The sequence below is a fragment of the Hemiscyllium ocellatum genome, chromosome 35 (assembly GCF_020745735.1).
Source record: "Hemiscyllium ocellatum isolate sHemOce1 chromosome 35, sHemOce1.pat.X.cur, whole genome shotgun sequence".
Classification (NCBI taxonomy): Eukaryota; Metazoa; Chordata; class Chondrichthyes; order Orectolobiformes; family Hemiscylliidae; genus Hemiscyllium; species Hemiscyllium ocellatum.
Window position 1 is genome coordinate 8,567,231 of NC_083435.1, and position 26,138 is coordinate 8,593,368.

At 43.4% G+C, this 26,138-nt stretch overlaps 1 protein-coding gene across 1 annotated transcript in view; it reads left to right on the forward strand.

The window, feature by feature from the left end:
• LOC132832814 (lysosomal thioesterase PPT2-A-like) overlaps positions 1 to 8,215 on the forward strand; it is a 36,207-nt gene extending 27,992 nt beyond the window's left edge. The window contains exon 8 of the mRNA XM_060850966.1: positions 7,834 to 8,215. Within this exon, the coding sequence (XP_060706949.1) occupies positions 7,834 to 7,977 (144 nt within the window). The 3' untranslated portion in view covers positions 7,978 to 8,215. The remainder of the gene's footprint in view (positions 1 to 7,833) is intronic.
• Positions 8,216 to 26,138: the final 17,923 nt, after the last annotated feature.

Below are 26,138 nucleotides of genomic sequence, written 5' to 3' on the forward strand. Positions count from 1 at the left end.
TATCCATGCCTTTGTATACCTCGCTCAGGTCCCCTGTCTTCCTCCTTCTCTCCAGAGAGAAAAGTCAGAGCTTAGTCAACCTCTCTTTGTAAGTCATGATTTGGAGATGCCAGTGTTGGACTGGGGTGTACACAGTTAAAAATCACACAACACCAGGTTATAGTCCAACAGGTTTAATTGGAAGCACACTAGCTTTCGGAGTGACGCTCCTTCATCAGGTGATCGTGGAGGGCTCGATCATAACACAGAATTTATAGCAAAAATTTGCAGTGTGATGTAACTGAAATTATACATTGAAAAATTGATTGTCTGTTAAGCCTTTCATCTGTTAGAATACAGTGATAGTTTCACTTATTTCATGTGTAAATCACAAAACCCTTTTTTTAAAAGTTGCATTCTCGGGTTAGCTGTTAACAATGGTGAGAGCTAGACAATATGTTGAAGGTGTTGGCCCCCTGTCTTCTCTGTCTATGACCTGATGTTTAGATTGATTCTAATCTAATAAGTGAGATAACAGTGTTTTACATAAATTCCTGCAGTTTTTGAGCTCAGAGTTCTACATGAATATATGCAGTTTTTGAGCAACGTGCAATGTTACTCTGCAAGTACAAATTCACCCCACAAAATGTGTGTGTGTGTGTGTGTGTGTGTGTGTGTGTGTGTGTAGTGCAATGGTGATCACCTGTAATGTGACATGAGCCCAAGGTCCCGGTTGAGGCCCTCCCTATGGGTACCGAACTTAGCTATCAGCCTCTGCTCGACCACTTTTCTCTGCTGCCTGTCCCGAAGTCCACCTTGGAGGATGGTCACCCGAAGGTCCGAGGCTGAATGTCCTGTACCACTGAAGTGTTCCCCAACTGGGAGGGAACCCTCCTGTCTGTTGATTGTTGTGTGGTACCCATTCATCCATTGTCAAGGGTTCCCTCCCAGTTGGGAAACACTTCAGTGGTCCAGGGCATTCAACCTCGGACCTTTGGGTGACCATCCTCCAAGGTGGACTTCAGGACAGGCAGCAGAGAAAAGTGGCCGAGCAGAGGCTGATAGCTAAGTTCGGTACCCATAGGGAGGGCCTCAACTGGGACCTTGGGTTCATGTCACATTACAGGTGACCACCATTGCACTACACACACACACTCTCTCTCACACACACACACACACTTATATTTTGTGGGTGAATTTGTACTTGCAGAGTTACATTGCACTTTGCTCAAAAACTGCATATATTCATGTAGAACTCTGAGCTCAAAAACTGCAGGAATTTATGTAAAACTCTGTTATCACACTTATTAGATTAGAATCAATCTAAACATCAGGTCATAAACAGAGAACACAGAAGGCCAACACCTTCAACATATTGTCTAGCTATCACCATTGTTAACAGCTAACCCGAGAATGCAACTTTTTAAAAAAAGTGTTTTGTGATTTACACATGAAAGAAGTGAAACTATCACTGTATTCTAACAGATGAAAGGCTTAACAGACAATCAATTTTTCAATGTATAATTTCAGTTACATCACACTGCAAATTTTTGCTATAAATTCTGTGTTACGATCGAGCCCTCCACTATCACCTGATGAAGGAGCGTTGCTCTGAAAGCTAGTGTGCTTCCAATTAAACCTGTTGGACTATAACCTGGTGTTGTGTGATTTTTAACTATCTCTTTGTAAGATAAGCCTTCCAGTCCAGGTAGCATCCTGATAAACCTCCTTTGCACTCCCTCTCTCCAAAGCTTCAGTATCTTTCCTATAGTAGGGCGACCAGAACTGGACACAATATTCCAAGTGTAGTCTCACCAGGGACTTGTAGAGCTGCAGTAAAACTTCGCAGTTCTTAGGCTTGATTCCCCCTGTTAATGAAAGCCAAAACACCATATGCTTTCTTCACAACCCTATCCACTTGGATGGCAACTTTGAGGGATCTGTGCACTTGAACACCAAGATCCCTCTGTTCCTCCACACTGCCAAGAATCCTGTCTTTAATCCTTTATTCGGCATTCAAGTTCGACCTTCCAAAATACATCACTTCGCATTTATCCAGGTTGAACTCCATCTACCATTTCTCAGCCCAGCTCTGCATCCTGTCTTTATAATATAACTGTTGTTCCAGAGAAAATCTGAGGAGCATCGGAAAAGAATTATTTTGACATCTACAAGATGCCATATAATCATTGGAGCCCCTTAGTCAGCACTTTGCAAATCTACCATTTAGAAGGATAAGGGCAGCAGACATAGGGAACATCCCCATCTGCTTCCCTTAGTATCACTGGGTCAAAATCTTGGAATTCCCTAATGGTGTTGTGGATCTCCCTGTACTAAAGGGACTGCAGCGATTCATGCAGGCACCTCTGAAACATTTTCTTCGGGGCCATTCGGAATTGACAGTAAATGCAAGTTTAGCCATATGCCCCATGAAATGTTTATTTTTTTTTAAAAAAATGTAAATTGAAAGCAGAATCAGACAGTACAGCTCCAGCACCACCTGTCTGAGGATGGCTGTGCAGGGATAAAATTAAGTTTTCTCAGCTGGTGCAGCAGCACTACCTCATGTCTTTATGATGGTACTGCATTGATATGTTTCCTTGTTTAACCTTTACTGTTAGATTGTATAGCAGCTTACTTAGCGCAACAACACAACTGGTTAGCAAAGCAGTAAAACTAAAGCCACAAGCTTTCTGCAGATTTAGTTTTAATCTAGCATTTTCTAAGAATATTTTAGTAGTATCTTGGTGGGGACAAGGGAAACGTATTCAGGATCTAAATTTTGATTTATTTATGTTAGGTACGTCAATTCTTTTTACTGTCCGAGCTTTAGTCCCGACTTCACTAACAATCGTAGGTGTACTGGGTTACTTTGTCAAGATGTTTATTAAATACGGTGGTGATGAACAATTTTGAAATATAAAACATCATTTTACATGGAGAAACACTGCCACCTCGAGACTGAAATTTAAGTTTTACAAATTTGTGTATGTCCTGCATGCCTGGATTTGAACAGCTGATTGTACTGTTATTTCACCTGAATATTTTATTTATAGTTAACAACCTATTCCTGAAAACTGCATTCCTAACTTCAACAAGAAACTCTAGTGTGGGAGATGCAATGCTTCCTCCCTTTTCACCATCCAAGTTCTCCTCGGTGACACTGACTTACAGTATTTTACTTATTTCATGTTTATATATTGTAGTTATGCAGTCTGAATTCACATTGCCAAATGGAGAACTCGTCTGTTCAGCCAACTAGCGTCATCCTGAGGTTCTGGTTACCTGTCCTTTTAATTCTATCTTTCACTTAAAATGCTGGAAAAGCACTGGCCTGGCAATGCCTGTAGAAAGAAAAAGACTGACTGTTTTAGGTCAGTGAGTCAACGAGTCATAGTCGTAGAGTCATAGAGATGTACACATGGAAGCAAACCCTTCGGTCAAACCTGTCCATGCTGACTAGATATCCCAACCCAATCTAGTCCCACCTGCCAAGACCCGGCCCATATCCCTCCAAACCCTTCCTATTCATATACCCATCCAAATGCCTCTTGAATGTTGCAATTGTACCAGCCTCTACTACGTCCTCTGGCAGCTCATTCCATACACATACTACCCTCTGCGTGAAAATGTTACCCCTTAGGTCTCTTTTATATCTTTCCCCTCTCACCCTAAACCTATGCCCTCTAGTTCTGGACTCCCCAACCCCAGGGAAAAGACTTTGTCTGTTTATCCTATCCATGCCCCTCATAATTTTGTAAACTTCTATAAGGTTACCCCTCAGCCTCCGACGCTCCAGGGAAAACGCCAGCCTGTTCAGCCTCTCCCTGTAGCTCAGATCCTCCAACCCTGGCAACATCCTTGTAAATCTTTTCTGAATCCTTTTAAGTTTCACAATATCTTTCCGATAGGAAGGAGACCAGAATTGCACACAATATTCCAACAGTGGCCTAACCAATGTCCTGTACAGCCACAACATGACCTCCCAACTCCTGTACTCAGTACTCTGACCAATAAAGGAAAGCATACTAAACGCCGCCTTCACTACCCTATCTGCCTGCAACTCTACTTTCAAGGAGCTATGAATCTGCTCTCCAAGGTCTCTTTGTTCAGCAACACTCCCTAGGACCTTACCATTAAGTGTATAAGTCCTGCTAAGATTTGCTTTCCCAAAATGCAGCATCTCGCATTTATCTGAATTAAACCTGTTTGGTTTCTCCAGCGCTTTTTGTTTTTTATTTTAAATCGAGGGCCAAAGGGCCTGTACTGCGATGTAATGTTCTATGTTCATGATTAGGATAAGTAGATAAAATCTGTGGTAGAGGACTCCAGAGCCAGAGGGTTTAGGATGAGAGGGGAAAGATCTAAAAAGAATCTAAGGAGCAACTTTTCCCCATAGAAGATGGTGTATATATGGAATAAGCTGCCAGAGGAAGTGGTGGAGGCTGGTACAATTGCAACATTTAAAAGGTATCTGGATAGGTATAAGAATTGGAAGAGTTTGGAGGGATATGGGCCAAGTGTTGGCCAATGGGACAAGGTTAGGTTGGGATATCTGGTCGGCATGGACGAGTTGGACTTTCTGTGCTGTACATCTCTATGACTCTGACTTGCAGATTTTTCTGATTTTATTTCGGATGCTCAGCATTTGCAAATTTTTAGTTTGGTAGCACAGCCATGATTCCCTATCAATGATACTTGGCGGTGGTGCCGGTGGCGGCCCTGCACTAGCGTTCTGCATCGCCGTTCAAAAATCTCAGCGCCACTTGTTGCTCGCAGTACCGCTCATCGCCGGTAGGTGGTAATATTGCACCAAATTTTCTTCAGCTGGTATTAAACTGTTGAAGTGGAACTCGTTGCAACTATCCCGGGGAAGTGGAGCAAGGGAAGCTGTGAGAGTACAGTTTAAAAGTAAGTTTTTAAGATGGGGGTATGGGGATTTTATTTTTTTCATTCAGAAAGATGTTAGTTAGTTTCTCCTCGAGAATACAGTGGAGGCCAGATCTTTGAATTTCTTCAAGGCAGAGGCTAGATTTTTGATAAGCAAGTAGACCAAGGGTGATGGGAAGCAGATAGGGAAATGGAACTCAGACAGAAATAGGTCAGCCACGATCATTACCAAATGGCAGAACAGGGTCAAAAGGGCTGAATAGTTTGCTCCTATTCCTAATTCCTCTGATCCCATGTTTGGACAGAATGCTCTTTAACAGTTCTTTGAAAATATGCACACTTTTGCAGAATAATAATGTGAACATAAAGTTGTGAAAAGTAACTTGAGAACTGCCCCAGTAACCTTAACTTACTCAACCACTTGCTGTCCCATCCCAACATTATCTGAAACAATGAGTCTGGTTCCTGGGGAACACTGAGCACAGGCAGTTCCACCTCACCACCACCTCTCTGACCCACACCACGACAGCTGGGAAGCTGTTTGTCCAACAAACACTTTTGGACAATCGAAAACTTCCACCTGCTAAATGACAAAACGCTCCAAATAGTTGATAACTGGATATCAGCGGTAAAATTCTGAGGATTTTAGGCCTCATTTCTCTATAATTTAGCAAGTTAAGGGTAATCTGATTAATGTTTTCAAGATATTAACAGGAAACGACAAGGGAATTAGTGAGAAATAGTTTCCACTGGTTTGGGATTCTAGAACCTGGGTACGTCGTCTGGGAATTAGGGCCAGACCATTCAGGAGAGATGTGATGATGCACAACTAACTACAAAGGGTGGGAGAGATTTGGAACTCCTTTCCACAAACAGCAGTGGATGCAAGATCAGTTGTTAAGTTTAAATCTGAAGTAGATTTTTTGTTTATTATACAAAGGTATTAAATGGTATGGGACAAAGACAGGTACATGGAGTTCGGCCACTGATCAGCCATGATCTCATTGAATGATGGAGCAGGCTTGATGGGCTGAATGGCCCCCCTCCCATTTATCTCTCCACCCCAGAGGCTCCCTGCGTTCATTCCTTATGAAGGGCTTTCACCTGAAACATTGATTGTCCTGCTCCTTGCGTGCTGCCTGCCCTGCTGTGCTTTTCCAGCACCACTCTAATCTGGCCTCCTCCTGTTCCTATGGCCTTTGGTCAATACTGTGAATGGCATTCCCTCACGAGTAAACCCCAAACCTACTCCCCATTCTCTGGTTGGTTTTTGCAGCCACAGTGTTCTGTCTAACCTCACTCAGAGCTTCAGACTAAACATTCTCAGCATCACCAAATCACCTGACTCTAGTCCTGCCCATCAACTGAAAACCTTATTAATTTCTTTATTCCCTGAGACTCAGTAATGCCTTCTGATGACAAGCCTAAGATCTGTAATTCCATCTAATTCATTTGATCTCTCCAACCATTTTGCATTGTTTGATCATCTACCTTAATGTGCTTCAGAGTCACATTTTTGTTTGTTCACATTCCTGTAAGGTTTGTGGAATATTTTACTCTGTTAACCTTGCTATGTAAATGCAACTTGTTGCTGTCATCACTTTCCTCCCTCTATAAACATCAGCTGACCTTGCATCATGTCCAATCCACCCATCAACCCTGTGCTCACTGACTTGCATTGATTCTAGATTCCCAAGTATATTGTGTTGAAACTCTAATCCTCCTGTGTAAGGTCCACAATCTTGTTTCCATCCAACTTTAACCAATTCCAGTCTTTAAATTTTACAAAAGTTACCCTTCCAATTCTGGTCTGCTCCCCATCCCTAATTTTCATTGCTCCATCTTTAGTGACCGTGCCTTCAGCAGCTGTGTACAAACCTTTGGAACAATCTCTATCTACTCCTCTGATTCTCTAACCCTTTTCATCCTTTTCGATGCTCACACTCCATGTACAAGGCTTTGGTCACCTGCCCTATTATCTTTCCCTTTGGTTGCGGATATCATTGTCATCCTATGAAGATCTTTTCTTCATTAAATCATCAGCTAAAAGCACAGTTTAACTGTAATGAGAGAATGATTGATTGATTCTCCCAGAAATACAGAGCAAGTGCACAGTGGATTATGGAATCCCTACAGTGTGGAAACACGCCATTTGGCCCAACAAGTCTACACCGATCCTCTGAAGAGAATCCCACCCAGACAATTCCCCTACATTTATTCCTGATTAATGCACCTAACCTATACATCCCTGAACACTATGGGTAATTTGGCATGGCCAGTTCACCCTAACCTGCACATCTTTGTGATTGTGAGAGGAAAGTGGAGCGCCCAGAGGAAGCCCGCGCAGACGTGGGGAGAATGTGCAAACTCCACACAGACAGTCGCCCAAGGCTGAAATTGAACCCAAGGCCCTGATATTGTGAGGCAGTAGTGCTAGCTACTAAGCCACCGTGCAACTCTGGTGGGGTCATTTAAGAGAACACTAACATTTCAGTTTTAAACATCTGAGTTTACCTGGTCCCTTTGTGTTTGAAAGCCCACCCTGTGAACAGTAACCTGCAGTCTGGTCTACAGTTCAGTACACACACTGCAGTGGGTTTAATACCTCTGGCTATGTTTAAGCATTTATTCCTCTCTATCTTCTCAGAAGAAACCGCTCAAGACCAGTGACTGTTGTTCCTGTGACAGTTATTAATGCAACGCGAATGTTTATCTTTCCTCTGTCTTTTGTGTTCTCTTTATTTCTCTCGACCCTGACTCATTTTGAGCTGGTTACTGGCTGCTGGGCCAGTGTTCCAGAGGCAGGGAAATCTCCAGTGTTTGGTCTATGTCATGGAATTTAATCAGACAGTGTGTGAGGCAAATCACAACCTCATCAACTTTGATTATGTGTTCAAGACAAAGTAAAGTTTTATGGAAGTTGGAAATGAAATAAGATAAAACATGTGTTCTCTTTCCATCCAGGTTTACATCAAGGACTTGTTTGGCTTAAAAAGTCTGGATAACCAGGGAGCCATTCACACCTTTACAGTGAACAATGTGCATCACACCAAATGGCACTCCAACCGCACTGTATTCGACAATTACATTCTCAAATGGCTCACGTAAAAGACGTTAAGCAGGATATCCATGTTGCAAAGGACAGGCGAACTGTGAACTTGGAGTGTGCAACAACCAAACTGAACCTTGGAAAGATGGGTACTCTGCAGGGGATGGGGGAAACTCTCCAAATCTGGGAGGTTTCCTGGGGTGCCCTCTGGTTAAATGCATTGACAATCAACAGTGGCCGCTGATCAGGGGGGACCGATGTCATCAGTGCTGATTCCAACAGCCTTGGAGTGATGGGGAGGGGGATTGTCGAAACGGGTGGGGGTGAGTGTGGAAATGAGGGGAATAACCACAGCCACTGAAGGAAGATACTCCACACTGAGAATCAGCAACAAGTTTAAAGATTTAACTTTTGCAACTTCTGGCTTCTTCAGTGAAATGGTAGGGAACCATTTGGATGCTGCTTTCTAAAGTGTGTGTTACTCTGAATCAATGCAAGCTATTTTTTCAAATTATTTTTAAACATGAGAATAACATTCGAAGACTACCTCTGGTATTCTGCCCATTAGACATACACAAAATGGAGTCGGAAAGGGAGCAGGGAAATGGATCTTTGGAGCTATTCCTGACTTGTGTAAAGGCTGTGTCTAAACATCAAGGATAGAAATTAGGTTGTGAATTAATTTGTAGTTCGCCTCATCATTTAATATAAATGTCCACCCTGATGCCTCCTTTCCTATATCTCCTGAACAGGTTAATAACAGGTTGTCGCTGTAGCATTTACTCATTACATCTGACTCTTCAATTCCCCTCTCCTGTTTTGATTTCCCTTCCTCGGTAAAGTTCACTGATCAATCAGGTCTGGTTTGGTTTTGTTCAGAGTTCACCTCTCCTTTAGTGATTTGGACATCTAATCATTTAAAGGGAAATGTAATTTTCTTGTGAAGGGAAGAAAAATGTTTTCTATATCTGAACTTTTCAAATGAATAATTTTGAATGAATGGAGGGTTTTTAAGCGTCAATAAGGTTTTTGTCTTTTATATAAAAATTATGAAAGGTCTTTGAAAACAGGAAAATGTTTGGTTTTGGATAATTATTGAATGCCTCAGGAATATGAGGGTGCCCAATATAGGCGATGGGAGTAAAAACAGTTATACAGAAGGGAAGGTGTGGCTGGGATTGGAGTGAGCTCCTTATTCCTGGTGTACCACTTTTTCCAGGAGGGATTGCTTTTGTACTGCTAGAGACTGGCAACGTGCTACAATAATTTACTGTACGTAAATGGATTATCAGGAACTTATCACCATTCCCACCCATTACTTTAATTATAGTGAAGGGGTAACAGGGAATGATCTGCCTGTTCTAGGGGAAAAAACATTTGAGTCTGTTCAAACCTCTTTACAACTTGTAAACACTACTGACCTCAACCTCTTCTTATGTATTGGTCAATATTTGGTCGTGGGAATTACTGTTTAAATTGGAGCAACTAATTGTCCAACATTTTCCCACTATTGATTGTGTTTTCACTCTTGGGTTCTATTCAATGAGCTGTCTTTAATCATTCCCTTTAGACACCCTCATGGTACTGCTGAGGGAGTGGGAGGCGGTGGGCAGGGGTAGTGCCAATGCCTCAAGTGAGTTCTTTAAAGGTGAGGGAGAAATTGTGGAACAAAAAGTTGCAAGAATTTCATGGAGAGCAGATTCAGCATTACCCTAAAAAATGTCTTTATTCGCTTTTCAGTCAATGCTAGAGTCAATGTGGGCATTGTCAATAGAAAATGAAATAGAAGAGACTTGAGGATCTGAAAGAAACAAAATACTGGGAATACCAAGGGAGAATCATCAGTGTCTGATAACAACATCAGGAATGGTTGCTAAAATGTATGTGTCAGAATTCTCAGACACAGTCTTATTTTTTTCTAATCATAAAAGTAAGTGTTCAGTAATGAGTTTATGAAACTCAGAGTATGAAAACACTAAATCTGTATTTAGTTTTAACTAAGTGTGCAAGGAGACTTTTTACAAAGCTCACTGACAAGATTTGATTTGCAATATTGCAGTTGATTGAGATTTTATTTTCTTGAAGTCCAGCTTTCACTGCAGTTGCACCTGTATCCTGGATCTCTGGGAGTTCTCTGAGCATCACCCTCAATAGGAATATCTGATGAAAGGTGATCAAACTGAAGCATTGTGACTGTTTGTTTGTTTTTCTCTTCTGTCTACAAACACTGCCTAGCCAGCTAAGTACTTCCTGCATTGTTTGCATTTTTATTACAAACATACCTCCTCAATGTTGTATTCACATAGGAACAGGAATGGGCCATTGTTCCGTGAGATTGTAGCTGATCTGCCATTCAGTCTCCTTTCATCTGATAAGTGTTCATAAGTAATAGGTTTAGAGATATTTTACTGTCCATCTCGGTGAGTTTAGTTGCATGAACAACAGCCCTAAGTTGGGATATTATCCAACAAACACTTTCCAATCCTGTTGAACTTGTCAGTTCATTACTTTTTAACCTATTTATGTTAAACTGCCAATGTCACCTTGTTAGATGGTATGTAGGGGCTTTTGATGGGCTTGCACTCATTCAGTGCTAACTCAGTATCTTTATGGATTTTTGATCTGTTCACAGATATACAAGGCTTTGTGTTTGACAAATGTTAGTTCGTGTGAAAGCATGAGCAACAAATTAAGTATATTTTTACTCTCAACCACATTGTTATCTAAACAATGGGGGAATAATTTAATTTGCAAGGGGCAGGGGTGGCTCATACAATACAATACAATATTGTACATTCAGTGTTAGTGTGCATTTTACAGTTCCTGCCATCATTCAGATACACTTGGCTACTCTGTTTCCAGGGTTTCAACAGCATTTTAACTTTTTTTGTGTGGTTTGAAACTACTATGGGATTAGGTTCCTGGGAGTTGCCTGGGTGAGCAGCATCTCTCATACAGCCATGATTTAACAAGTGGCTGCACGCTCTGGGTAAGATCAGACATTACTAATCCCTCCAATTAGACATTGGAAATGTTTTGAATATTCACTTGATCCTGTCAAATAGAGGGTGAAATGACACACGTCCAACACAGCTGTTATCCCAGAACAAGGCTCGCTGGCAGTTTTTGCCAATTCCACCAATAATCAATAATCAATACTGATTCTGGTCCTATCCCCTCACCATTTTCATGGAGTTTGGATTAATTCTGGTTGGACAGCAGCATGACGTTTTCATGAAAAAGCTGGAATATTAATTAGTTGATAAAGTTGATCGTGGCGAACATAACTGGAGCCTGCTGTAATCCAGTCTGACAGCTGATGCTGTGAGGTTTCTGTGTTTGAAAGAGAGCACTGTGCCCTTCATGATAAAGTGGAACCCTAGATTTTCATCTCCAGGTGCCTGACTACCTCACTGGGCCCTCATCCTGGTGAGTCCCAACTGGAAATGGGAATACAGCTGCTGATCTGTCACTGAACTCTCCTGCTAACTTGCTTGTTTGGTTCCTGTTATACAACCATCTGTAAAGAATCTGGGGAATACTCAATCCTTCCGTCCCTTTCCCAGAGAAGTTAGGAAGAGAAATACCTTCACACAGAAATTGTTCAAATGTTTTCTGGTTATGAAGATGCAGTGTGTAGTTGATATTCAATAGTTAACATGCCAGTCCTTTCCCCATGCAATCCTTAGTGTAAGAATATAATGAAGGTTGAGTTGTCCATGGTGATAGCTGATCCATGGAAGTAAATTACTCTTTCATGTTGATTTTGAGAGTTGCAATGCACCTCCAATCGAAGGAGGTTGGTTTTGATTATTCCGTGGTGTTTTGAATTAAGTCGGTGCCTATGATGTTGGATGGTGACCTGCTGAGATAGTGTCGGTGGTAAGACTGGCATTATTGTGGTGAGGGGCTTCATCATTTGCTGCATGTGTAATTCTGCCGGATGCTGCTACCAGCCGCCATACTGGAATAACACCGAGGCAATGAAAACATTCAACCTGAATCAACAGAATGTACTAATTATCAACAAGTTGTGCTTTTCCTTAATTTATTGAGCCTTGGTTTTACCATTTTCTGGATTGTTTGTAAATTATTCCAATGTTGCCTCATTCTCCTACTGTCTAATAAAAGTATTTTAAAGAAGAATTTGTGACTAATGCAATTTGCTCAGTTCAGTGTTTCAGGTTGTGTTACACTCCCTGGCTGAGGGACTTGTTCAGAGCCTCTGTAGCTGTGCTTGGTACCTCTGCCACGTTCAGGCTTCCTGATTAAACTATTATCTCACCATTGAAGAAGTTCAGTCCTGGGATATATACAATCAGGTTCCAGGGGTTAGACCTTGTTCATCTAGTCAGCTGGAGCACAGGGATAAGGCCATTCAGCCTGTTGAGACTATGCTGGCTTATTCAAAGAGAGGCCAGAGTCCCCTGTTCTGTCAGAGTCTAACACACCCTTTTTGCAAATAGTGATCTCCTTCCCTTTTGCTATCACATCAGTATTGTTAGTGTTTTATTTAATCACTGAAGTGGTCAATTTGTTTCTCTTTCTCACTATTATCAAGAACAAAAGAGACTTCCACTGCATTTCATAAATAAATTCAAACATAATTCATTTTTTAAATGCAAACATATTCTTACAATAAATGGCAAGACTGGTTAACAACTAAGCTATGTTACCTTAGTTTGCAAGCCACATGACAGACAAGATAGTACGACATTGTAACGGTGATATATTGTGTTATCGGTTATCTTTAACTTACTCACCAGCTCACTAGAGGTACAGTTAGTAAGTTTGCAGATGACACAGAAATTGGAGGTGTAGTGGACAGCGAAGAGGGTTACCTCAGATTACAACAAGATCTGGACCAGATGGGCCAATGGGCTGAGAAGTGGCAGATGGAGTTTAATTCCGATAAATGCGATGTGCTACATTTTGGAAAAGCAAATCTTAGCAGGACCTTGGCTAAGGTCCTAGGGAGTGTTGCTGAACAAAGAGACCTTGGAGTGCAGGTTCATAGCTCCTTGAGAGTGAAGTCGCAGGTAGATAGGATAGTGAGGAAGGCGTTTGGTATGCTTTTCTTTATTGATCAGAGGACAGGACTTTGGTTAGGCCACTGTTGGAATATTGCATGCAATTCTGGTCTCTTTCCTATTGGAAAGATGTTGTGAAACTTGAAAGGGTTCAGAAAAGATTTACAAGGATGTTGCCAGGGTTGGAGGATTTCAGCTATAGGGAGAGGCAGAACAGGCTGCCTGGTGCTGGCAGGTGGGACTAGATTGGGTTGGGATATCTGATTGGCATGGACAGGATGGTCCGAAGGGTCTGTATTCATGCTGTACATCTCTATGACTGTATATTCCCATTCCTTAAAACCAGGAATGTAAAAATTGGAAAAAAACTGGTCAGGCAGGGTTTAGAGGACAACACTGAGGTGGATGTCCTGGTACTACAGACTGAAATGCGCACTGTGTATGAGCCTCCTCCCCCTGAGAGAATAGCAAGGTGGTCTAAGCAAGCGTCTCTGCCGAAGAAGAGGCCAGTGGAGACATAGGAAAGCCTACACTGGTTAAGGGGGAACATATCTGCTTCATCCTGGGACAGCGTACAAAGTCTGAGCGTCATTGTAACTAAAAGAGAAGGACACTCTCTCCGTGAGGCAGTCTCAGAGCGTACGAACAGGAGCTGCAAACAATATCACAGTGGGTACAGGGGTATAACCAGCAATGGATCGATTGGATAAAATGCACAGTTTGCTGTCAAATACCCACAGAAGTCCTAGAATATGAGGAAAGGTTTAGGATGACCTGGGAAGAACATGCAGGGGTCCCATATGTGCAGGATGACCGGGATTTTGAAGGTTGTGATTATGGCCCACTGAAGTCTGCTTTTGCAGCTGGACTTAAACCTGAGCTCACTAACATGTTAAAGCTTGCCAAAGTGGATTGGGACCCGAGGGGACTAATTACTATGACTAGATGGGCAGAGCCCACCAGCTCAACTGAGACATGGGTGCCAAATTGTGAGCCCTTCAGGCAGGACAAATGAAACAGACCCCCCAGTAACCCCAGGAAGACCCAAGACAAACGCCCAGGGAAGTGTCACTTCTGTGGGAAGGAATGCTGCTGGGCTCGAGGATACTGGCAAAAAGGAAATGGGAGAAGTTGTCTAAGAAGCAAAGAGGAAAAGGGGATGCTGGCATTTGGGAGTAACGCCAATCTCCCAGAACAATTTAAAAATAAATTAAGCATCCAGTAGCAGCAGAAGTTGACAAAAAACCTGCAAGAGCCTGCCCAGTTCCCCTCTGTGCTCCTACTGGCTTCATGCCAGAACAAGGGAGACTGACTGTATATGAACATTGGACATTGAGTGCCTTTTGGGCACAGGAGCAATGTTGATGTGCCAACCTCAGAGGTACAAGACCAAACTCCTGTGAGATGGGATAGTGAGAACAGCTTACGGAGCAGGAACTGACAGGATTGTAATCAAATGGACCGAACCCATATGCCTTGAATTCGGTTCCCAGGAGTTACCTTTATCTGGGTAGGACCTGTAACCCAGCCGCTCCTTGGGATAGATAGCCCCACCCAGCTGAATTCCTCCTTATATTTCAACGATGTACAGGTAACAAGGTCCATTAGAACCCCACAAAGAGAAGTACTAAAACACCACCCCATCGGGGCTAAAGACAAGGTTGACTGCAGATTACCGAAAATGGAACCTGCCACCTTTACAGGAACACCTCCACCTTGTACCAGACAGGAAAAGTGAAGATTTTTGAGAAGGTTTGTAGCTCAGGTTGAGGTTCTGGATGTTACCTGATATGTTGACGAAACATCTGAAACCAAACCTTTCAGCTCAGCGAGCACACCTACATTCAAAGGAAAAATGGACTTCATTAAAAACCCACAGTATCTCTAATAGCCTGATGTGGCTGTGGGAAATGGATATTAACTACAGCTAACAGGAAATCCAAATGATTTGTCACAACACACTGCACTGTCACAGTATCAGGGAAGCCTACCACCCAGAGCATCTGCGCAGCCAACAGAATTATGGGCTCTGACTGAAGCTGCAGAACAGCAGTGGGTCGGTCTGCCAACGTTAACACAGACACCCATTATGCTGCAGACTGTCATCTTATTGTCTTACTGTCAGCTACTAACCAATGCTGTAAGTTCTGCTTCCTCACAGGTATCGGCTGCCCCCGCCGAGGGTAATCATTACATCGTACCAGGTGAGTGGGTTCTTGTGAAAAAGGCCCATAAGGAGCCCTTAGCTGTGAAGTGGGAAGGACCGTTCCAATGCTGTCAAGATCCAAGGAAAGGAAGCCTGGATTCATGCTTCCCACATCAAACAGAGATGTCTGAATACGATGGGACCAGAGACTGACTGACCACCATGATGTTTGTTCTTGTTAATCTAACTGTGCATATCTCTTTTTGTAAAGTGTAGTTGCCACACTGTTAAAAGTATGTAAGCTTGGATAAGACTTGTGTGATTCTCTTCGAAAAGTCTCAGTAGAATCAAAAGTGAGGGCTGAGGGATATTGTGTTGTGAGATACTGTGTTATAGGTTATCTTTATTAATTCATTTACCAGCTCGCTTTATTTAACTGCATTTTCATGCCTTATCAGCCCTTGCTACAAGCAGTGTTTACCTCTAAATATGTGTAGCATACAGAACAATACCATCCCCATCCAAGTCTCCATGAAACATTATATTAATCAGCACTTACCTGGACCTGAATAGATTCCCCAATTCATAATTACCCGTTAACTGGGCCATATCCCTTTAAAACCTGACTAAACAGTGCTTCACTGAAGTTGCATGAATGAACGAAACTCATAACTGGCAAATAGTAAATAAATCTCACAACCCAGCTGCAGTAATAAGTTTAATATCCTTTATTCTTTAAATACAGGTACAATTTCTAATTTATTTGTTTGTTCAATATATCATTTCAGTTGAATGACACTCTAATCCTTTGCTATAAATTCTGTGTCTTATGATCTTAGACTCCACAACCACCTGATGAAGGAGCAGTGTTCCGAAAGCTAGTGCTTTCAAATAAACCTGTTGGACTATAACCTGGTGTTGTGTGATTTTTAACTTTGTCCACCCCAATCCACATCAACTCGTCCACATCAACTCTTAAATACGCAAGCAGACTGGACAGATACTCTTAATCCCACCAGAGGTAGCAGCTAGCATTTAGCATGTTTTAAACCATCTCCTGTCTCATAGAGTCATAGAGATATACAGCATGGAAACAGACTCTTCGGTCCAACCCATCCATGCCGACCAGATATCCCAACTCAATCTAGTCCCACCTGCCATCACCCGGCCCATATCCCTCCAAACCCTTCCTATTCATATACCCATCCAAATGCCTCTTAAATGTTGCAATTGTACCAGCCTCCACTACATTCTTTGGCAGCTCATTTCATACACGTATCACCCTCTGCGTGAAAATGTTGCCCCCTAGGTCTCTTTTATATCTTTCCCCTCTCACCCTAAACTATGCCCTCTAGTTCTGGACTCCCCTACCCCAGGAAAAAGACTTTGCCTATTTATCCTATCCATGCCCCTCATAATTTTGTAAACCTCTATAAGGTCACCCCTCAGCCTCCGACACTCCAGGGAAAACAGCCCCAGCCTGTTCAGCCTCTCCCTGTAGCTCAGATCCTCCAACCCTGGCAACATCCTTGTAAATCTTCTCTGACCCCTTTCAAGTTTCACAACATCTTTCCGATAGGAAGGAGACCAGAATTGCATGCAATATTCCAACAGTGGCCTAACCAATGTCCTGTACAGCTACAACGTGACCTCCCAACTCCTTTACTCAATAATCTGACCAATAAAGGAAAGCATACCAAATGCCTTCTTCACTATCGTATCTACCTGCGACTTCACTTTCAAGGAGCTATGAACCTGCACTCCAAGGTCTCTTTGTTCAGCAACACTCCCTAGGACCTTAAGATTAAGTGTATAAGTCCTGCTAAGATTTGCTTTCCCAAAATGCAGCACCTCACATTTATCTGAATTAAACTCCATCTGCCACTTCTCAGCCCAACAGCCCATCTGGTCAAAATCCTGTTGTAATCTGAGGTAACCCCCTTCGCTGTCCACTACACTTCCAATTTTGGTGTCATCTGCAAACTTACGAACTGTATCTCTTATGCTCGCATCCAAATCATTTATGTAAATGATAAAAAGTAGAAGGCCCAGCACTGATCCTTGTGGCACTCCACTGGTCACAGGCTTCCAGTCTGAAAAACAACCCTCCACCACCACCCTCTGTCTTCTACCTTTGAGCCAGTTCTGTATCCAAATGGCTAGTTCTCCCTGTATTCCATGAGATCTAACCTTGCTAACCAGTCTCCCATGGGGAACCTTGTCGAACGTCTTACTGAAGTCCATATAGATCACATCTACGGCTCTGTCCTCATCAATCTTTTTTGTTACTTCGTCAAAAAACTCAATCAAGTTTGTGAGACATGATTTCCCATGCACAAAGCCATGATGACTGTCCCGAATTAGTCCTTGCCTTTCCAAATACTTGTACATCCTGTCCCTCAGGATTCCCTCCAACAACTTGCCCACCACCGAGGTCAGGCTCACCAGTCTATAGTTCCCTGGCTTGTCCTTACACCCTTCTTAAACAGTGGCACTATGTTTGCCAACTTCCAGTCTTCCGGCACTTCACCTGTGACTATCGATGATACAAATATCTCGGAAAGGGGCCCAGCAATCACTTCTCTAGCTTCCCACAGAGTTCTCAGGTGCACCTGATCAGGTCTTGGGGATTTATCCACCGTTAACCGTTTCAAGATATCCAGCATTTCCTCCTCTGTGATCTGGACATTTTGCAAGGTGTCACCATCTATTTCCCTACAGTCTATATCTTCCATATCCTTTTCCACAGTAAATACTGATGCGATGCAAAATATTCATTTAGTATCTCCCCCATTTTCTGTGGCTCCACACAAAGGCCGCCTTGCTGATCTTTGAGGGGCCCTATTCTCTCCCTAGTTACCCTTTTGTCCTTAATATATTTGTAAAAACCCTTTGGATTCTCCTTAATTCTATTTGCCAAAGCTATCTCATGTCCCCGTTTTGCCCTCCTGCCCCTCTTAAGTATACTCCTACTTTCTTTATACTCTAAGGATTCACTCGATCTATCCTGTCTGTACCTGACATATGCTTCCTTCTTTTTCTTAACCAAACCCTCAATTTCTTTAGCCATCCACCATCTCCTATACCTACCCAGCCTTCCCTTTCACCCTGACAAGAATATACTTTCTCTGGATTCTTGCTATCTCATTTCTAAAGGCTTCCCATTTTCCAGCCGCTCCTTTACCTGCAAACATCTGTCTCCAATCAGCTTTTGAAAGTTCTTGCCTAATACCGTCAAAATTGGCCTTTCTCCAATTTAGAACTTCAACTTTTTGATCTGGTCTATCCTTTTCTATCGCTATTTTAAAATGAATGGAATTATGGTCGCTGGCCCCACTGACACCTCAGTCACCTGTCCTGCCTTATTTCCCAAGAGTAGGTCAAGTTTTGCACCTTCTCTAGTAGGTACATCCACATACTGAATCAGAAAATTGTCTTGTACACACTTAAGAAATTCCTCTCCATCTAAACCTAAAACACTCTGGCAGTCCCAGTCGATGTTTGGAAAGTTAAAATCCCCTACCATAACCACCATATTATTCTTCCAGATAGCTGAGATCTCCTTACAAGTTTCTCAATTTCCCTCTGACTACTGGGGGGGTCTATAACATAATCCCAATAAGGTGATCACCCCTTTTTTATTTCTCAGTTCCAGCCAAATAACTTCCCTGGATGTATTTGCAGGAATATCCTCCTTTAGCACAGCTGTTAAGCTATCCCTTATCAAAAATGCCACTTCCCCTCCTCTTTTGCCTCCCTTGCTATCCTTCCTGTAGCATTTATATCCTGGAACATTCAGCTGCCAGTCCTGCCCATCCCTGAGCCACGTTTCCGTAATTGCAATGTCTCCCAGGACGGAAGCCCTTCAAACCTTTGGTGTTACATTGTTTTATCTATAGTACACATAGTAATGGAATTTTAATATATACAAGAACTGTGTGTAAAGGGGATGTTGTAAGAGCTATATTTCGGATCTTGCTGCCTCAAACTTGTGCTGTGATTGCTAAATAAAGAGGCTATTTTCACCACTCATCGATTTCGGTCATTATTTGAAGACATCCCACAACAGTATTTTCTTTAAAAAGGCAAAGGTGGGTGGGAGGGAATCCAAGATGGTGGCGCCCTGTTAGGGTCGTGTTTGCTGGGCTCTGCACCACAACACCAACCCGACAGAGATTGAACCTGTCTCTTTCACTTTACCGTAATAATGCAGTAAAGGAGCTAGAAACTGGAAAAGTTTGTTCTTGTAGCTGGAGAATGCCAAAAAAGAGGAGGAGGCTGGGCCAGAGCTGGATCTCAGCCCACTGAAGCTGGCCTCCCAAACACAGAAATCAAACTTGCCAACATATACAGAAACTACCCAGAGTGCTCCAGTGTTGACCATACAGGCTAACATAACAAAATCAGACATGGCCAAGCCCCTTCCTAGACCTGAGAGTACACTCCCTAAAATAGTTTTTCACAATCAGCTCCCAGCCTGATTAGCACTGCAGTCTCAACACCCTAAGGGCAGGCTCATTTCCCATTGAAACCAATTCCACATCAACAAGCAGGCAGACCGAGAGGCTCCGGAAGATTTCACTCACAGGAGGAACACAATGGCCACACCTGGATGCCAGGAAAGGGACATTTGCACACATTTACGCAGCCAGGACATACACTGAAGAATCATCCAGAAGACCCACTAATGGAGATGGCTGGAATCTCCTGGGTCAATTCCAAATGAATTGCTACTGCCAGATGCTTGATTAATTTCTGTTCTGTTTTATTCTTGTTTTAATATTTTCAACATTTTCACAATTGTACTGAAATTACTTTACAATAATCACCTCTGTGTTGTACCCCTATAAAAATATATCAACATTTCTGTTCGGGGAAGAGCATTTGGCCATCTGTGCAGAGAATCAGTTCTGTGTCAGCCTGGTTAATTTCTCTTCCACTATTACTTTGTGTCATAAACCGCTTGTCAATTTCACTACGATCCTTGTTTGTGGTCTCTGATCCATTGGACTCAATTCTCCAACAAGAGCACAGAGTAGAGATGAAATACAGGCACATGAAAAATACTGGTAGTCAACAATAAGGAAAATCCATTGGTGTTTTAAAGGTATCTTGGGGGCAAGATAATGACCAGGGAAAGAGTAGTGGCCAGTAGCAATGTTTGTGTGGAACCAGAAGTCATAGCTGAGATTGAAAAGGAATACTTTGCATTTGTACTCACTATAGAGAAGGACCATGTAGGTGTGGAAATCTACTGCCCAGACGGCAATTAAGAGTCAACACATTTCCATGGTCTAAAGACACATGTCGGACTGACCAGGTTAGGATGACTGTTTCCTTCCACTAAGGACACCAGTGAACCAGATGGGTGTTTTCAACAATTGAGGGGAACTGTAATATATTTGAGCAAATTAGCATTGAGAGGGCAGATGTATTAGTGGGTTGTAAGTAGATAAATCCACGGACTGCTGTGAGGGGCAAGGGAGGAGATTGCGGAGATTTTGACATTAATTTTCAACCTCTCTCTGTGTAGATGAGGGTTGCTGAAGTACTGGAAGTCAGTTAATGTGGTCCAATAATTCAAAAAAGAAAGGTAGGAATATACCAGGAAACTACAGGCCAATAACTCTAACATCAGTGACCAGAATGCATTGAAAAAGTCTGAGGGACAGAAAAAACTCCACTTGGAAAGGTCAGGATTAATCAAGGGGCTTAATTAGGGGAGGCAATGGCCTTAGTGGTATGACAGCTAGACTATTAATTCACAGACTCCGATAATGTTCTGAGGACCTGGTTCGAATCCCACTGTGGCAGATGGTGGGCTTTGAATTCCATAAAAATCTGAAATTAAGAATCTAATGAAAACATTATCAATTGTTGAAAACACCCATCTGGTTCACTGGAGTCCTTAGTGGAAGGAAACAGTCATCCTAACCTGGTCAGTCCGACATGTGTCTTTAGACCATGGGAATGTGTTGACTCTTAATTGCCGTCTGGGCAGTTAGAGATAGCCAATAAATGCTGGCCTAGCCAGCAATACCTACATCCCACAACCAAATAAAAGACAAGGATAGACAACAGAGCTTTGTCATATTATAAAAAATATGAATTTTTTGTGGAGGTAACTAGGTGTGTAGATGAAGGCAGTGCAGTTGATGTAGTCCACGTGGACTTCAGTGAAGCTTTTGACAGGGTAAACCCTTGCATGACAGAGTGTTTACAACCCTATTAGCACATAGGATACAGGCAATTTGATCCAAAATCACCTGAATGGCAAGAAGCAGAGGGTGAAATCAAAGGTTGTTTTGTGACAGGAAGCTTGTGTCCTGAAGCAAAGCACAAGGTTCAGTGGTAGGTTCCTTGCTATTTGCAGTATACATTAATGATCAAGACAACCTTAGCTTGTCAATTATGTTGGAGGGGCTAAGTACAAATTGTATGCTTGTGGATTCTACTGATAAAGTTAAGAAGGCTGAATAGGCTCCTTTCCATGTTGGATCAGAGGCTGAGGGTTGACCTCATCCAGGTTTATTAATTCCTGAGGGGGATGGATACAGCGAATAGCAAAGGCCTTTTCCACAAAGGTAAAGGAGTCCAAAACTAGAGGGAATAAGTTTAAAGTGAGAGGGAACGATTTAAAAGGGACTTGAAAGGCAGAGAGTGGTATGTGTGTGTGGAATGGGCACTCATTGGAGGTGGTGTAAAATGACGCCATCTAAAAGATATTTGGATAGATACATGAATAGGAAGATTGAGAAGGACATGAGCCAAATTCTCACACATGGGACTAGATCAGAGTGGGCTGTCTGTACAGGTAGAACAAAGGGTCTGTTTCTGTGTTGTGTAACTCTATGGCTCTATGAATGTTAAAGGTAGAATCAATAAGTTTACAGAATACATGAAAATCGGTGGTGTGGTAAATATTGAGGATGAAAGCTTTAGAGTACAGAACAATATAGACTGGCTGGTCAGATGAACTGAATAGTGGCAAATGGAATTTAATCTTGAAATGTGTGAGGTGATGCATATTGGAAGGACAAACAAGGGAATGGAATATACAGTAAACTGTGAGACCACTGGATTTACCGAGACTCAGAAGGATTTTGATGTGCATTTCCATGGATCCTTGAATGCAGCAAAACAGTTAGATTAGGTAGTTAAGAAGGTATATGAGATATTTGGCTTTAGTGATTAAGACATTGAATACAAGAGTAAGGAGATTATGATGGATCTGTATGTAATGTTAGTTAGGTCACAACAGGAGTAGTGTGTGCAGTTCTGGTCACTACACTATAGCAAGAATAGTGTGATATTCTTTCTGACAATACTAGAAAGGGTGCACAAAAGATTCACAAAACATTGCCTATTCAGTTATGAAGAGTGACTGGGTTGTTTTCCTTCGAGCAGAGAATGCTGAGGTAATCTCACTATTTCTGAGGGGTATAGATCAGGTAGAAAGGGAGAAGCTTTCTCCCTTCAGCAGAGGAATCAATAACCAGGGAGCACAGTTTTAAGATTAGGAGAGGATTTAGAAGGGTTTTGGGGAAACATGGTTCCAATCTGATGTTTATGGACATCTGCAACTCACTGCCTGAAAGGTTGGAAAACTTCATCACATTTAAATGTCTTCAGATGAGCACTTGAAATGTCATAACATACAAAGCTACGGGCCAGATGCTGGAAAATAGAATTAGAATAGGAATCTCGATTATCCGAACTGGATGGGTGGGCACTATTTCTTTCGGATAATTGATTCTTTGGTTAATTGATTCAATGCCTTTCCTCTGTGGCTGTGAAGTCTGCTCCCTATTCAGGAGACTAGGCAGCAGCACATCCTCCATGAGCCCTCCCACTTCCAACCCTGTCCACCCCCGCCCGCCACCCAAACCCTGCCCTCATGCCCCCCTGCCTGTCCCCAACCCCTGCCACCCTACCCCCACTAAGTGCCCCCTGTCCACCCCCATCCACCACCTGACTCCATCTGCACCCTGGAAGCAGCTGGACTGGCCACCAACAAAATTACTGGTGCTGCCTTTGTGAGGTAAGTCTCCAAATAGCGCACACACACACACACACACACACACACATATGCAGTCACTCACACACACATATGCAGCCACACACACATACACACATACATATATGCAGCTGCATACACACACAGATATGCAGCCACACGCACACATACACAGATATGCAGCCACACACACACATATATGCAGCCACACACACACACACACACACGTAGCCACACACACACATATATATATGCAGCCACATATACACACACAAATATGCAGCCACACACACATGCAGCCCCCCACACACATATATGCAACCACATGCAGACACATATATGCAGTCATACACATACATGCAGCCACACACACACACATATATGCAGTCACACACACACACACACACACACACACACACACACACACATATGCAGTCACTCACACACACATATGCAGCCACACACACATACACACATACATATATGCAGCTGCATACACACACAGATATGCAGCCACACGCACACATACACAGATATGCAGCCACACACACACATATATGCAGCCACACACACACACACACACACGTAGCCACACACACACATATATATATGCAGCCACATATACACACACAAATATGCAGCCACACACACATGCAGCCCCCCACACACATATATGCAACCACATGCAGACACATATATGCAGTCATACACATACATGCAGCCACACACACACACATATATGCAGTCACACACACACACACACACACACACACACACACACACACACACACACACACACACACACAACGTTTTACTGCAACTTTTGACAAGTTCAACCTTTGCCCTGTACAGGACAATGTTGGAGAGATTGAAGGGGGCCTCATCTTCCGCCTGGGAACCCTCCAACCTGACGGCTGGAGGAGGAGCGCCTCATCTTCCGCCTGGGAACCCTCCAACCAGACAGCTGGAGGAGGAGCGCCTCATCTTCCGCCTGGGAACCCTCCAACCACATACGGCTGGAGGAGGAGCGCCTCATCTTCCGCCTGGGAACCCTCCAACCACAAGACGGCTGGAGGAGGAGCGCCTCATCTTCTGCCTGGGAACTCTCCAACCACAAGCACCTCCACACTCACCTCCCTCCAAGGCCCCAGGGGATCCTTCCATATCCGCCACAAGTTCACCTGTACCTCCACACACGTCATCTATTGCATCCGCTGCACCCGATGTGGCCTCCTCTATATTGGGGAGACAGGCCGCTTACTTGCGGAACGCTTCAGAGAACACCTCTGGGCTGCCCGGACCAACCAACCCAACCACCCCGTGGCTCAACACTTCAACTCTCCCTCCCACTCCACCGAGGACATGCAGGTCCTTGGACTCCTCCACCGGCAGAACATAACAACACGACGGCTGGAGGAGGAGCGCCTCATCTTCCGCCTGGGAACCATCCAACCACAAGGTATGAATTCAGATTTCTCCAGTTTCCTCATTTCCCCTCCCCCCACCTTGTCTCAGTTGGTTCCCTCAACTCAGCACCGCCCTCCTAACCTGCAATCTCCTTCCTGACCTCTCCGCCCCCACCCCACTCCGGCCTATCACCCTCACCTTGACCTCCTTCCACCTATCCCACCTCCATCGCCCCTCCCCCAAGTCCCTCCTCCCTACCTTTTATCTTAGCCTGCTTGGCAAACTCTCTCTCATTCCTGATGAAGGGCTCATGCTCGAAACGTCGAATTTCCTATTCCTGAGATGCTGCCTAACCTGCTGTGCTTTTACCAGCAACACATTTTCAGCTGTGATCTCCAGCATCTGCAGACCTCATTTTTTACTCGGGGATTTAGGGTACACCCCTGTGTAGAACTCCAGGGAGAGCGTGGGAACAGAGATAGAGGGCAGGCAGTCATTCATTTGGAGACAGTGCTGGGCTCCCATCGATGACCAGGACTGATCACAGCAGCATTTCAGTAAGCTGAGTTCATCTTTAAATCATTGCAAACAAAAGACGCAATCAGTGTTGAAACTGCTCATTGATGTTTTATCGGGACCTTGATATCTCTTTCAGATAATCCAAAGTTTGGATAATTGATATTCGGATAATCGAGGCTCATCTGATAGGTGCATGCTAACCAGCACAGACACGATAGGCCAAAGGGCTTCTTTCCATGTTGCTATAAAACTCAGCAGTTACACAATGACTTAGTGATATTTGAAGCAATCACTTCACTTATATACAATATGACAACTCTAAGACAAGTAAATATTCAAAGTGAGGACTGCAGATGCTGGAGATCAGAGCTGAAAATGTGTTAGTGGAAAAGCGGAGCAGGTCAGGCAGCATCCAAGGAGCAGGAGAATCGACGTTTCGGGCATGAGCCCTTCTTCAGGAATGAGGAGAGTGTGCCAAGCAGGCTAAGAAAAAGGTAGGGAGGAGGGACTTGGGGGAGGGGTGTTGGAAGTGCGATAGGTGGAAGGAGGTTAAGGTGAGGGTGGTAGGCCGGAGTGGGGGTGGGGCCGAGAGGTCAGGAAGAAGATTGCAGGTTAGGAAGGTGGTGCTGAGTTCGAGGGTTGGGACTGAGACGAGGTGGGGGGACAATGAATGGTAGGTACATAGTCAATCAAAGATAACTATAGCATTCTGATTTATATTTACAGAGGGAATATACAAAGTGTCAAACTTGCCCTTACTCATGCATAGATATACTGTACACAGTCAGCTGACTGGGATTGGGCACTGAAAACATTTGTACATGTAATGCTGATGATGTAGAGTTTCCCTTACCTGGCAATGTGTGTGGAGCAGATTTCCTTGGCTGCTGTTCTTGTACTTCCAACAGAACAGCTGGCCCTCTCCAGCCATTGCACTCCTTGTGGGGGGCCCCTCTCATAGCCAGGAGGCCATACCCAGGGGAATAATCTGCTGATGACCTTTTTCACCTTTGCATCCAATTTCCCAGGCGACCATGGACTGCTGCTGAAACAGTGCCATTCCTTCAGTTTCTGTGCTGTAGCTGCCATTCAAGTGCCTGC